The sequence below is a fragment of the Gopherus evgoodei genome, chromosome 1, assembly GCF_007399415.2.
Source record: "Gopherus evgoodei ecotype Sinaloan lineage chromosome 1, rGopEvg1_v1.p, whole genome shotgun sequence".
Taxonomy (NCBI): domain Eukaryota; kingdom Metazoa; phylum Chordata; order Testudines; family Testudinidae; genus Gopherus; species Gopherus evgoodei.
In genome coordinates this window covers 261,856,202-261,869,942 of record NC_044322.1, presented here as the reverse complement: position 1 = coordinate 261,869,942, position 13,741 = coordinate 261,856,202, and the positions used below count along the sequence as shown (strand labels likewise).

At 39.0% G+C, this 13,741-nt stretch overlaps 1 protein-coding gene across 4 annotated transcripts in view; it reads right to left on the bottom strand.

The window, feature by feature from the left end:
- Positions 1-5,385: 5,385 nt before the first annotated feature.
- MYBPC1 (myosin binding protein C, slow type) overlaps positions 5,386-13,741 on the bottom strand; it is a 112,962-nt gene continuing 104,606 nt past the window's right edge. For 3 of the 4 annotated variants that reach the window (XM_030544292.1, XM_030544300.1, XM_030544305.1), the window contains one exon: positions 5,386-6,091. In XM_030544292.1, the coding sequence (XP_030400152.1) occupies positions 5,991-6,091 (101 nt within the window). In that variant the 3' untranslated portion in view covers positions 5,386-5,990. Of the gene's footprint in view, positions 6,092-11,489; positions 11,530-13,741 lie in introns of all 4 variants that reach the window. The other variant, XM_030544304.1, reaches the window with a different exon arrangement.

Sequence of the window (13,741 nt, the reverse complement as noted above, 5' to 3'; positions counted from 1 at the left end):
TTTGAGAAAATGTTAATCAGCAGGGAGACTGGTATGAGTTGGAGAAATAGGTTTAGTTAAACAGAAATGTGGTTAGGAGTAACAGATTTTTTTAAAGAAACTAATGATAACTTTGTAGCAGCATAAGTGTGGATAAATCATACAAATTAAACTAGATGCTAATATGAGCCGCAGTCCTGCAATGAGTGCCATGTGGGTGGATGCCTCTGCCCACACGGAGCCCAGTGGCTTCAAAGAGAACCATTTATGACTGTGTCTCATTGATACAAAACACAAGGTTACCCAATTTACCCCTTATTTTCTATTCCTATTTCCTCTCTTCTCTTTTGCACGTCTTGGTCTGTCATTGTTATGTTCTCCACTTTATTTAGGCCCCAACTCTACAATTTATAATGCATGGGCAGATTGCTACGCTCACATGGAGTCCCACTGAAGTCAATGGGGATTGGGGTGATCACCTATCCCTTATTTTAAGGATTGTTCCTTGACCATTTTAAACATTAAATTGAAGCTTATGATAATTGCATTGTATACTTAAGGACAGGAGAAATGTACACTTGAGAGAAAAATACGTGATATAGACTCATAGACTCATAGACTCTAGGACTGGAAGGGACCTCGAGAGGTCATCGAGTCCAGTCCCCTGCCCTCATGGCAGGACCAAATATTGTCTAGACCATCCCTAATAGATATTTATCTAACCTACTCTTAAATATCTCCAGAGATGGAGATTCCACAACTTCCCTAGGCAATCTATTCCAGTGTTTAACTACCCTGACAGTTAGGAACTTTTTCCTAATGTTCAACCTAAATCTCCCTTGCTGCAGTTTAAGCCCATTGCTTCTTGTTCTATCATTAGAGGCTAAGGTGAACAAGTTTTCTCCCGCCTCCTGATGACAGCCTTTTAGATACCTGAAAACTGCTATCATGTCCCCTCTCAGTCTTCTCTTTTCCAAACTAAACCAACCCAATTCCTTCAGCCTTCCTTCATAGGTCATGTTCTCAAGACCTTTAATCATTCTTGTTGCTCTTCTCTGGACCCTCTCCAATTTCTCCACATCTTTCTTGAAATGCGGTGCCCAGAACTGTACATGCTAGGGAACATGGTGTTTCCCTAAAATGTCCCTTAAAATACAATATTGTCTCCTATTTTTCATGTGGTTTTCCCTTATTTCCATCCAACAAAAGTGGTCTCCCTAGTGGGGCTCTTTGTTGGATGCATTATTCCATCCACAAGTTGTCAATTGCTGGACTACGGCCTTGGCTTGTAAGTTCCCTAGGCCAAGGTCTCATTTGTCATGTGTGCCAATGGCACACTGTAAATAATCTGTTTAACTGGTTCTATTTGACCTTTATATTTAACATACAGACGTTTGCTGGGCCTAATTGGATGCTTCAAAGAAAGTAAAAGGTGCATCTGCGTTTATCAGAAGGAACAATTGTGGTAAGAGTCTGTGGGACTGAAGCTCAGATTCCTGCAACATGAAGCAGCAGCTCTGTGCCTCTTCGGATCTGCAAAACTGCCCTTAAGCGAGTGGATCTAGTCACCAGAGGATCCTTGTACTCTAGGGAGATTCTTGAGTGATGTAGAAGCTCTAACACCATCTCTATCCAGTTGCCAATGCATAGAGCATAACTGGGATTTCCAGCTGCTGGAATGGCTCTTTGTTGACACTTGGCATAAATGAGAGCAGCATTCAGGAGCAAATGGCCTAAGGCACCTCAAATTTATACTGGTCAGTAGATTGACAAATGCATGGCTCCATGATTGAAAAAGCATAAAGTGGGCATAAAGCTGTGCACATAAACACATGCACATAGCATAGGAGGCTATGCACACAAATGCACCCCACCACCAAAGAGGACTGAACACTTCTAGCCACAGCTCAGGGTCTGGCCCTAATAATCAATCTATTGTTTTTTATTCTATAAATGAAGACAAAGTGCTTGGTGCAGCATTAAAGACAAAGATCAAGAAAGCCCCTGTCTCAAAGAGCTTAATCTAGAAGGTACAGAAAGACAAGATTAATTGAGGGAATGCAGAGGAAGGCGATATCTTTCATGTTTTATTCCATTTTCCCCTCATTTGAATTTGATATTTTGCATGGTTTTATTTGTTGGCTTCAAGCAGAGGTGGGTATTTTAGTGAGATCTGAAATGAAAGTTTGGTGCCTGGAGCACTAGTAGTGGGAGTTCCTGTCATGCATAGAAAGCATGAAAATGGGAGTAGGAGGAGAAGGAAATGAAAAGGGTATCAAGACCAGGAAGCTTAGCAGAGCAAAGGGCATGAGGATATTCAAGTTGCCAAGGTGAAGGAGGAAATGATAACCAGATGCTTATAAAACAGTGCAGAAACACTAGCTCAGCAGTGACTTGCCAGTGACAATGAAAATGCCTGCAGCAAAGAATGTCTTAATTATAATAGCACATTTACAGTTTCATAATTTTTATCTAATGGTTATTTTCATGTTAATGCTTCTTCCAACATCAGACAGCTGCTGTGTTGCAATTTCTGTATGCTTTCTCTATTATTGCATCAACCAGTTATTCCAACCACATGATAAACCTTTGAACAAGACTGCACTTCATAACCTAGCCTATGCATATTGTTGGAGTAACAATCAGTAAATAAATGGCAGGACAGAACATAACTGAGAACCCAGCCAAATTATTTGTTACCCCACGTCTTGTATGTTTCACAGAGTTCAGCGGAGAGCTAAAGGAAAACGCCACATTCATTAAATGCTACCACTTGCTTCTCTTGGAGGTTAAAGTTCCTAGCACTGGGAAATTAGTGTAACTATTTTAGCTAATCAAAAAAATTCTATATAAATCTTACCCTTGATTTTCATCTTGCATGATGAGGAAAGAACCTGAATAGCAGTATGGTTATGAATTACACATCTGCTGCGATGTGTATAAGGAATCAGTGAATTGGGGAGGGACAGGTTGGTGAAAAGATAAGGAGAGTTGTCACTATTACTATTATAATTAAAAGCACTGCAAATATAAAATAGTATATATCTTCCCCCACTTTTGTATGCCATTTGTCTTAGACTGTAAGCTCTTTGGGTCAAAGAGCATGTTTTCATATGTACTTGTGGAACACCTAGCACAATGGTATCCTGGTTATCGCTGTCACATCTGCAATGTGGAAATTAAATGCTAAAAGAAAACAAAAGAAGGAGGGAGAGAGAAAAGGGCATCCTTTAAAAAGTTGAAGTTAAATTCTAGTGAGGAAAATAGAAAGAAGCATAAACCCTGGCAAATAAAGTGTACAAATATAATTAGGAAGGCCAAAAAATAATTTGAAGAACAGCTAGCGAAAGACTCAAAAAGTAATAGCAAACATTTTTTTTTAAGTACATCAGAAGCAGGAAACCTGATAAACAACCAGTGGGGGCCATTGGATGATCGAGATGCTAAAGGATGCACTCAAGGATCATAAGGCCATTGCAGAGAAACTAAATGAATTCTTTGCATTAGTCTTCATGGCTGAGGATGTGAGGGAGATTCCCAAACCTGAGCTATTCTTTTTAGGTGACAAATCTGAGGAACTGTCACTGAGTGAGATGTCATTAGAGGAGGTTTTGGAACAAATCGATAAATTAAACAGCAATATGTCACCATGACCAGATGGTATTCACCCGAGAGTGCTGAAGGAACTCAAATGTAAAATTGCAGAACTACTAACTATAGTTTGTAACCTATCATTTAAATCAACTTCTGTACCAGATGACTGGAGGATAGATAATGTGACGCCAATTTTTAAAAAGGGCTTCACAGGTGATCCCAGCAATTACAGGCCAGTAATCTTGACTTCAGTACCAGACAAACTGGTTGAAACTATAGTAAAGAACAAAATTGTAAGACACATAAATGAACATAATTTGTTGGGTATCAGAGGGGTAGCTGTGTTAGTCTGGATCTATAAAAGTAGAAAAGAGTCCTGTGGACTTTATTTGTTGGGGAACAGTCAGCATGTTTTTTATAAAGGGAAATTATGCCTCATCAATCAACTAGAATTCTTTCGGGGGTAAACAAACATGTGGAAAATGGGGGATCCGGTGTATATAGTGTACTTAGATTTCCAGAAAGCCTTTGACAAGGTCCCTCACCAAAGGTTCTTAAGCAAATTGAACTGTCATGGGGTAAAAGGGAAGGTCCTCTCATGATTTGGTAACTGGTTAAAAGATAAGAAACAAAAGCTAGGAATAAATGGTCAGTTTTCAGAATGGAGAAAGGTAAATACTGTTGTCCCCCAGGGGTCTGTACTGGAACCAGTCCTATTCAGCATATTCATAAATGATCTTGAAAAGTGGGTAAACAGTGAGGTGGCAAAATTTGCAGATGATACAAAACTACGCAAAATAGTTAAGTCCTAAGCAGTCTGCAAAGAGCTACAAAAGGATCTCACAAAATTGGGTGACTGGGCAACAAAATGACAAATGAAATTTAATGTTGATAAATGCAAAGTAATGCACATTGGAAAACATAATCCCAATATACATATAAAATGATAGGGTCTAAATTAGCTGTTACCACTCAAGAAAGAGATCTTGGAGTCATTGTGGCTAGTTCTCTGAAAACAGCTACTCAATGTGCACTGGCAGTCAAAAAAGCTAACAGAATGTTGGGAATCATTAAGAAAGGGATAGATAATATCATATTGCCTCTATATAAATCAATGATATACCCACATCTTGAATACTGTTTGCAGATGTGGTTGTCCCGTCTCAAAAAAGATATATTGGAATTGGAAAAGGTTCAGAAAAAGGGCAACAAAAATTATTAGGGGTATGGAATGGCTTCCATATGAGGAGAGATTAATAAGACTGGGACTTTTCAGCTTGGAAAAGAGACAACTAAGGGGGGATATGATAGAGGTCTATAAAATCATGACTGCTGTGGAGAAAGTAAATAAGGAAGTGTTATTTACTCCTTATAACACAAGAAATAGGGGCCACCAAATGAAATTAATAGGCAACAGGTTTAAAACAAACAAAAGGAAGTATTTTTTCACACAATGCACAGTCAACCCGTGGAACTCCTTGCCAGAGGATGCTGTGAAGGCCAAAACTATAACAGGGTTCAAAAATGAACTAGATAAGTTCATGGAGGATAGTTCCATCAATGGCTATTAGCCAGGATAGGCAGCGATGGTGTCCCTAGCCTCTGTTTGCCAGAAGCTGGGAATGGGCAATGGGATAGATCAGTTGATGATTACCTGTTCTGTTCTTTCCCTCTGAGGCACCTGGCATTGGTCACTCCTGGAAGACAGGATATTGGGCTAGATGGGCCTTTGGTTTGACCCAGTATGGCCATTCTTATGTTCTTAAATAGTAATATGGTGAGATAATGTAAAATGACAATCAATAAACAGCATTTTGGTAGGTCTTAAACACTTCATGTTTATTGTACATTAAATAAAACACTTTAATTTCAGTTGAAAGAAACTTGATTTGTGGGTGAGTCATAAGAAATATAAATCATCTAGATGAAGAAATATTCAACTGAAATGACCATTAAATGCATTCGTATTAAACAGTCAGTTGATAGCAAAACCGTATTATTTTGAACTACTGTTAGATGAATAAGCTCCATTATCAAAAAAGGTATGTACGTCAAGGCCCTACTGGATTGCCATTGGTTGATCAGTCTACTTTCACTCTGACAAAAATATGCCTAGCCCTACAAAGTACAAAGTAGAAGATTGTCTTCTCATGCGTATTACGTGGCTTCTTCTCCTTTCTCATTAAAAAACAAACAAAACACATTATCAAACAGAAAACAATGCTGAATGTTACAAAATGTGTCTTGGCTTCAATTTCAACCCCAAAGCAATCCATGCGTAACTTTTATTTTCAGCAGCAGGAAGGGGGAAAAAAGCAGAGAGGCACACTGTTGTGATGCTATTGCAGGAATTAAAATGCTGTAATGCTGGCTACCAGTTTCCAATGCAGTAGCGGGAAAGCACTGTGGACGGGATCTCACTTTCCCTCAGGGTTGCCTGCTTGCATTTCTTGCATATATGAATGAATGATATGCGGAGGCACCCCTTGCATTAACAGTCTGAAGAACGAAAGTCCACCTATGGACAAGAAACAAGACAACCGAATGGTTAAAATTACCAGGAGAAATAGATTTTTTTTCAAATATTTCTCTGGCTCTCTGTGAAAAATATTGACCCAGTTAAGTGACAGAGATCTAGTCAGTCCCTATGCTATATTTTCTCTTGACACATGGTGAAATTTACCCCTGTGCAACAGGCCAGCACAAAGGTTCCTCAGAATTTAAGCCCTAAGTTGGGATTTTAAGTGGTGCATGGAACTTGTGCTGGCCCCTTGCAAAGGGGTGTATTTCACCTGTAATGGGCCAGAGTCAGTCATCAGTTGCAACAAAATGCAACCCTACCGATACACAATGTATAGCTTCATCTCAGACAACCCTGTTCATTTCTATGGAGTTGCATGAAGTGTATCTTAGGGTAGAATTTGACTAAGAAAGTCCAGTGCAGAGAACACTTGACACGCAGAAAAAAGACAAGAAATGCAGATTCACATTATTGGTGCTGGAGTTTATAATAAACATTTAGCAAAATATTTACTATACCTCTTGGAATTTGACTGAAGTATGTGTAACTTATTTATGTGTATGAAAGAATTACAGAAAAAGGCCAGGATTTTCAAAAACAGATGCCTGAATTTAGGTTTTGAAGCTCATATTTAGGCACCTAATTAAGTAGCCTGATTTTCAAAAAGTTCTTTGAAAATCTGACCATAAATTCTCAAATAAATGAAGTAGAATTGGCATGAGTATTATTCCTGTTTCTATAGTAAAAAATTCTCCTAAGATACAGCAGTGAGCTTTCATTTTAGTTTCGGCACCTTCAGTATGGCACTGGCCCTTATTCTAGTATGAGCACAGGAGTGGGAGCCAGCAACTCTGGAAAGTGAAACCTTTTTCTGATACCATGACCTTAAGGAAATCACTAAGGCCATATGCTCCTCTTCTGCATTGTGTGGAGGGGAGTTAATGTACATGGAAAGACTGCAGGGTCAACATTTGGAGAGGAGCCATGGGTACACTGCATATGCTCCTTCCAAACTGGCAGTAGGCACTCCACACAATGAATTAATGAATACTGTCAAATACTGCTGGTCTTTGAGAGGTGTGAAGCCTGAGGATGTGCTTCCTCCATTTCCTCTCTTCCTTGATTCTGAGGAAAAACAGAATTGTCAAGACACATCTCAGTAATTGTGAGGTTTTTTTTTAAGGTGATACATTTAACTTTTTTTGTTGCGGGCAGCACCTTGAAAATGTAAATCAGTTACTAGTGTTCAAAGTTTGCTACAGTTTCCCCTAAAATTATGGCTCATTCATGACCTCTCCTACAAACATCTAGTGCTAGCCACTGAAGCCAATGAAAGCCATAAGTGTGAGGAGCCCACCCAGGTTTGGGGAGTCCCCTGTGGAAGAATTTGTCAAGTGGGCTGCTATTCATAGTGATGTGATTGTTTCCCAGCTTCCTGTAGCTTTATTATTAAAAAATTATATTATGGTAGTTCCCACAGGTCCCAAGACTGAGTTAAGAGAAGCCAGAAACTGAAGCAAAAATGGCACTTCAGTGAAGAGGCATTTGCACAGGAAGTGAGTGAAATGGACCTTGAGTATAAGGTCAACAAGGACATCGAGGAGGACTATAAAGAGTTTATCTCACAGATAATCTCAGCAACTAAGAAGACAAAGGCATTGAAAACGCTGGGACGCAAGCAGAGGATCAGCGAGGAAACTATGAATCTGATGGCGAGGAGGGCGTGCATGAAATTAGAAGGAAAAATGGGTGAAGAATACAGAACACTGTGCAAAGAAATTTGTGTGACTATCAAAGAAGACTACAAAGACTTTAGAAAGAAGAAATTGAGAGAGGAGTCCAAAAAGAATGAGAGTCTGAAGAAGGTACAAAGAGATGTTAGGCTGAAATAGATCATCCTGGCAGTGCTGAAAAATGAAAATGGTGAAAGGACATTGAAAAGGAGCAAGATGAATGAAATATGTACAAAATTCTACAATGACCTCTACTCTTTGCATCCAGCATACACCGTCAAGGCAGCAGGTTACAGAAGAAATTCCTGACGTTATGTGGGAAGAAACTGAATATGCAGTTTGTAACATAAAGAAAGGGAGAAGTTTGGGAGTGAACAATGTTTGGCCGGAATATCTCAAAGTAGGGGAAGATACTCTCTTCAAAGCGTTGGCACAGCAGTTCACCATCTACATCAATAGCAAGCATGTTCCAGATGCATGGAAGAAAATGAAAACAATACTATTGATGAAGAAAGGCGATCCAGAAGAACTGAGCAACTACTGTCCAATCACACTTCTCTCAAGTGTATAAAGTCTTCATCTACATCATACTTAATCAGATTAAGAAGGATCTTGAAATTCACGAAAGCAGAGAACAAGCTGGTTTCCGCTCGGGGTATTCGACAATTGATCACATCCACTCAGTTTGGCAGCTCATCGAAAAATGCAAGGAATACAAAGTACCATTGTGTATTGCATTTGTCAACTAAAAAAAGGCATTCAACTCTGTAGAGATCAACGTTGTAGTCAATGCGCTCAGAACTGACCCTAGGTACATCGACTTGCTGGAAGAAATTAACCGCAATTGCTCGACAGAGTTAACATTATTATATGTCCCCTGCATTATTACTATGTGCAGAGGAGTCAGACAAGGGCGACACAATCTCACTGAAGCTGTTTGCAGCAATACTGGAGTCGCTGTTCAAGAAATTGAACTGGGAAGAAGGAATCAGAATTGATGGAGAACAGCTAATGCATCTTCTCTTCACTGATGACTGTGTAATACTGGCAAAGGACACAGCAGAACTGGAGAACAAATTGCAGAAACTGCAAAGACTTTCTCATGATATCGCGTTGGAAGTGAAGATGTCAAAGATGAAGTGGATGTGTAATGAGCATTGTGCAGAAGGAATCATCATTGTAAATGGGAAAGAAATCAAGGAGGTCGAAAATATATTTACCTCGGTCAGCAGCTGAGCAGAGACAACTCATTCAAAGGGGAATGCAGTAGGAGATGAAAGGCAGGGTGGCAAGTTTTAACAAAATAAAGACATGTCTAACAGATGATGAACTGCCCATAAAGAAAAGGAAAGAACTGTTTAAGGTCACTGTTCTGACAGCAATGATATACAGAGCGGAAAGCTGGTCAATGACAAAAGCAGAGGAAGAAAAATTCACTTACCCAGAGAGCAATAGAAAGGCGAATGTGTAAGATATAGCTGCGTGATCACATACCAAGTGAGGAGATCAGAAGGCATACAGAGGTGACCAGTGTAGTGCAGGTGATATATGATGCAAAGCGAAGATGTGCGGGTCATGTAGTCCGCAGACAAGACAATAAGTGGATAACCCTCATCAGTGACTGGATCCCCAGAGACCACAAGTGACCGCTGGGCAGACTGAAAATGTGCTGGGCTAATCCCATGACAAAACTCTTTGTCCAGAAATGGAAAGAATGTGCTCTCAACAAAATAGAATGGTATGGCATTGACTTGCATTCATGGAGGGATAGACCAGGACAAGCTGGACAGAGGTGACAAAGGTGGTAGGTCCCAATAAGAACTGAGGGGTCTCACTGTGCTGTGTGTTGCTTTGTCCCTTCCGACCCTCTGGAAAGCTCTGTTTCTTGTATCTGGGGAATTGGGCTTGCTTTGGAACTTTGACAGGCAGCAGTGTCTACTGAATAAGTATCCTACAGCACAGTCAACATCCACAGCCTCTCAGGGCTTCCTGAGTTTGGAAGGCATATTGCTTTGGATCTGGCACTGTATGGGTAAAGAGATAGGACCAAACCTGTTTTTAGTTACACTGGCACAATGTAAACCTGGGGCTATCATGAAGACAATGGAGTGATCCAGAATCTAGCCTGGTGTGATGGAGAGCACAGGTTGGCTTGAGACCTTTAAAATAGATTTTAATATATTTAGATACAAGAGAAAATTTTACATTTTTCATTGTGTGTGGGTCTGGTTTTAGACCCAGCTTTGAATTTTATGATTTTGTTTTGTATTGTACCATGCTTTCACCACTCTCTCTTGTTTCTAGTTAACTCTCCTTTTTTAAATAAACCTAATCTTGTTTTGTTGTAAGTGCTCACGCATACAGTGTGATTTTACTGGAGCAGTGGTTTAAGGTAAAACTAGCCAATTGGGGTACACTGCTCCGCGAAGAGCAGAGGACCTGGGATTTCTGTGAGTAGCCAGTGTCAGGAGATGGATATCACAGGAGAATGATTCAAAGGGACTTGGGGACAAGGGTGCACCTAATGCTAACTTACAAGATGATGACAACACTGGATTAGCCCAGAGGAGAGTGCCTGAGTGGCTAGCAGGCTGGTGATATTAGAGAGCTAACACTGAACTACCTGAGACAAGGCTTCCTCTCCTTAGATGCAGGTGGTAAAAAGGTGTGTGTCTCAGTCTTGGGTACCCCATGAACTGTCAGAGAGGGACAGTGGGAAAATGGCAAATATTTTGCTAAAAATATTAAGAGATCACCCCTCCTCGATAGGGAAGGTTGGTATGCATGATAAAGAAACTGCATTACTACTGTACCTTTTATAAGTCTGCATGGATGTTCACTTCTGCAAGGTGCAAACACAACCAACCCCTAATAATACTTACCTTCTGAGGCATTTCTGTAGCACACCAAAAGTTTTAAAGCAAAAGTACATTTTCAGGATGAACACATCATTCTCTCTACCTGAGCAAACTGTACATTTCAGCTAGATTAAAATGACTGATCCAATATTGATATAATCTTATTCTACTTACACAATTTAGGACAAGCCAATATATCCATTAACAACATTTTCCTGCTAAGGAGATATTATTTAATTGTAGCTCCAAATAAATGAGCTACATCATTTAACCCTATCACTCTTTCAGAGTTGTGCTTTCCTAGTCTTAGGTAAATGCTTAATACAGACAAAAAATGGCATGCTTTATAGCATTCTTTAAAACTTGTGTAATGCAAATTTTCATAAGAATCATTCATTTTTAAATAAAATTAAGTGATATAAAAATGGTCTCATTTATTTAGAAGTCTATCCTTAGATGCAAAGAATTGACTGTAGATGAAAAATGCTCTTATGTTACTTGTATTTTCTCTATGGTAAGTAATTAACCTAACCCATTCTCTGTTAAATTCAGTTGAAGCATTTTCACTAGCAGAAAGTAAGTGGATGTACTACTAACAGGAGTTTCTATAACAAGCAATTATTGGAAAGATTAAGAGTTAATTGTTAGTTTATGGATAGTGTAATATAAATTCTAATTATTAAATTATTGATTTAAAAACATTTTCATTAAATGACATAATGAAAATCATGCCATACTTGGCAGGCTTTGTATGACGTGAAAACAGACATAAGCTTCATATGCAAGAACCATATGAAAGCTTACCTTAGATGGCAATATACATTCAAAAATCCTTACTGTGCAACTAAGGGAGAGAGAGAAAGAGAAATAAGCACTTAATTGCTAACACCAAAGTAGAGAACTTGTTGGGTGAAATTATGTTCATAATTATGACAAGATGATGTTTTAATCCTTAGTCATGTAAAATATGTAAGAAATAGAAGCACATGGAAAGTAAATGGCAGGGATCCAGTACCACTACAAAATTATAATTAATATGTGATATTAATATGCACAAACAAATATGACTTTTTTCTGTAATTAGTCTAGGGTACACAGTGAAGCCAGTCAAATTGTCAATTGACTTTTAGAATAAATGTTTCCAAACATAGCTTCAGGCGAAGCTAAAACATATATATATATTTGTGTTTTTCAACACAGGAAAAAACCCACACACGTAGCATTATATATATATATATATATATATATATACATATGTTGAAACTCTAAAAGGCAAAATTATCAAGTATGGACTAGTTACACACCAGTGCCTTACTATGTACCTGTACACAAATAAATATTTACATTAGTTAAGGCATGCCATTTACTCTATAGGAACCATTAGTTTTAATTAAATATTTTACTTATGTAGTGCTATGTATGGGCACTAAACTGTAGCAGCCATTTACAAAAAGAAATACTCAAAAATATCTAAAATGGTTGCAGTACATTCTAGCTTAATTGCGTCATAAGAGTAAGTTTTTAAATTGTGCACCTGAAAGCCTCTAGTACTGGAAATATCAGTGTTTGGGCATTTCTGCAATTTAAAAATGGCCATGTTGATATTTTTGAATTTTGGTAATATTAAAAACGTTCTTTCTATTTAAAGGGGTAAATTCTCTGCTGGTGTACTTCAGCTGAAGCTGAATTTGAAGTCAACAGAGTTATGCTCATAGATAATTTATTTGGTTCTAAGGGTGAAATCCTGGCCCCACTGTGCGGGTATGTCTACACTGCAATTAAACAACTGCAGCTGGCCCATGCCAGCTGACCTGGGCTTGCAGGACTGTTTAACTGCAGTGTAGACGTTCGGACTTAGACTGGAGTCTAGGCTGTGGGACCCTGTGAGGTAGAAGGGTCCCAGAGCTCAAATTGCAGCTTGAGCCCGGGAGTCTACACTGCAATTAAACAGCCCCTTAGCCGGAGCCCCGCAAGTCCGAGTCAACTGCATGGCCAGGTGCAGGTGTTTAATTGCATGTAGACATACCCACTGACATCAATGGAAAGGTCCCATTGACTTCAACAGAGTTAGTATTTCCCCCTTAGACTTTGCATGCCAAGTGTCAGCCTGTATTGAAGTTCTAAGTACCAATTCAGAATAGAAATCTAATTTACAATAAGGAATACATTTTTAAATTAAAATGGATAACATGGTGATAGCTCTGTTCTTTCAATAATTCTCCAGGTTATATCAAACTAACTTAAACCTGATCCTCTGAGATGCAGATCACCTCTTGAGAGAAATTGAGTCACCTTGACAAAGTGAGTTGCATACATTTAAGGGTTTTTTTTTGTTTGTTTGTTTTTTATACATACATATATGCATGTTTTTATGTCTAATGAGAAAATATAAATTCTTGCCTCAACTTTGCATAACTCTGATGTTAGCTCTTACATTCTTGATTAATTTGGCCTTCTTTGCTCATGTGACACAGCCAATGTATGCCATGAGACACTAGCTAGTACAATCTAAAAGCAACTAAGGAATATACGCTTTACATGCAAATACATTTTGATGTAAAAAGAGAGGAATGGAATGGAAGGTATTGTCCAGTGGAATATGCTTTTTATAAACCTGTTTCTTCCCCGCCAAGAAGAATGGTTCTCCTGGGGTAATTATTCCATGATATAACACTGCAGAATTAGAATATTCGTACTGGTATTTATTCTTGTTTGAAATTGTTCCCAATTAATTTATTTAACAACTTAGTTTTTTAAATATGATTAAAACCAATTGCAACTTTTCTCAGAATCCATTACTATCATCGAGTTATTGAAGCAATAAGCAACCTTGGCTTCACTCTTAAGCAGGGCCAGCTGCAGGCACCAGCCCAGCAAGCAGCTGCTTGGGGCGGCCAACGGTGAGGGGCGGCACATCCGGGTCTTCGGTGGCAATTTGGCAGCGGGTCCCTCACTCCCTCTCGGAGCGAAGGACCAGCTGCTGAATTGCCGCAGAAGACTGAAGCGGTGGTGGTAGAGCTGCAGATCGTGATCGTGGCCTTTTTTTTTTTTTTTTT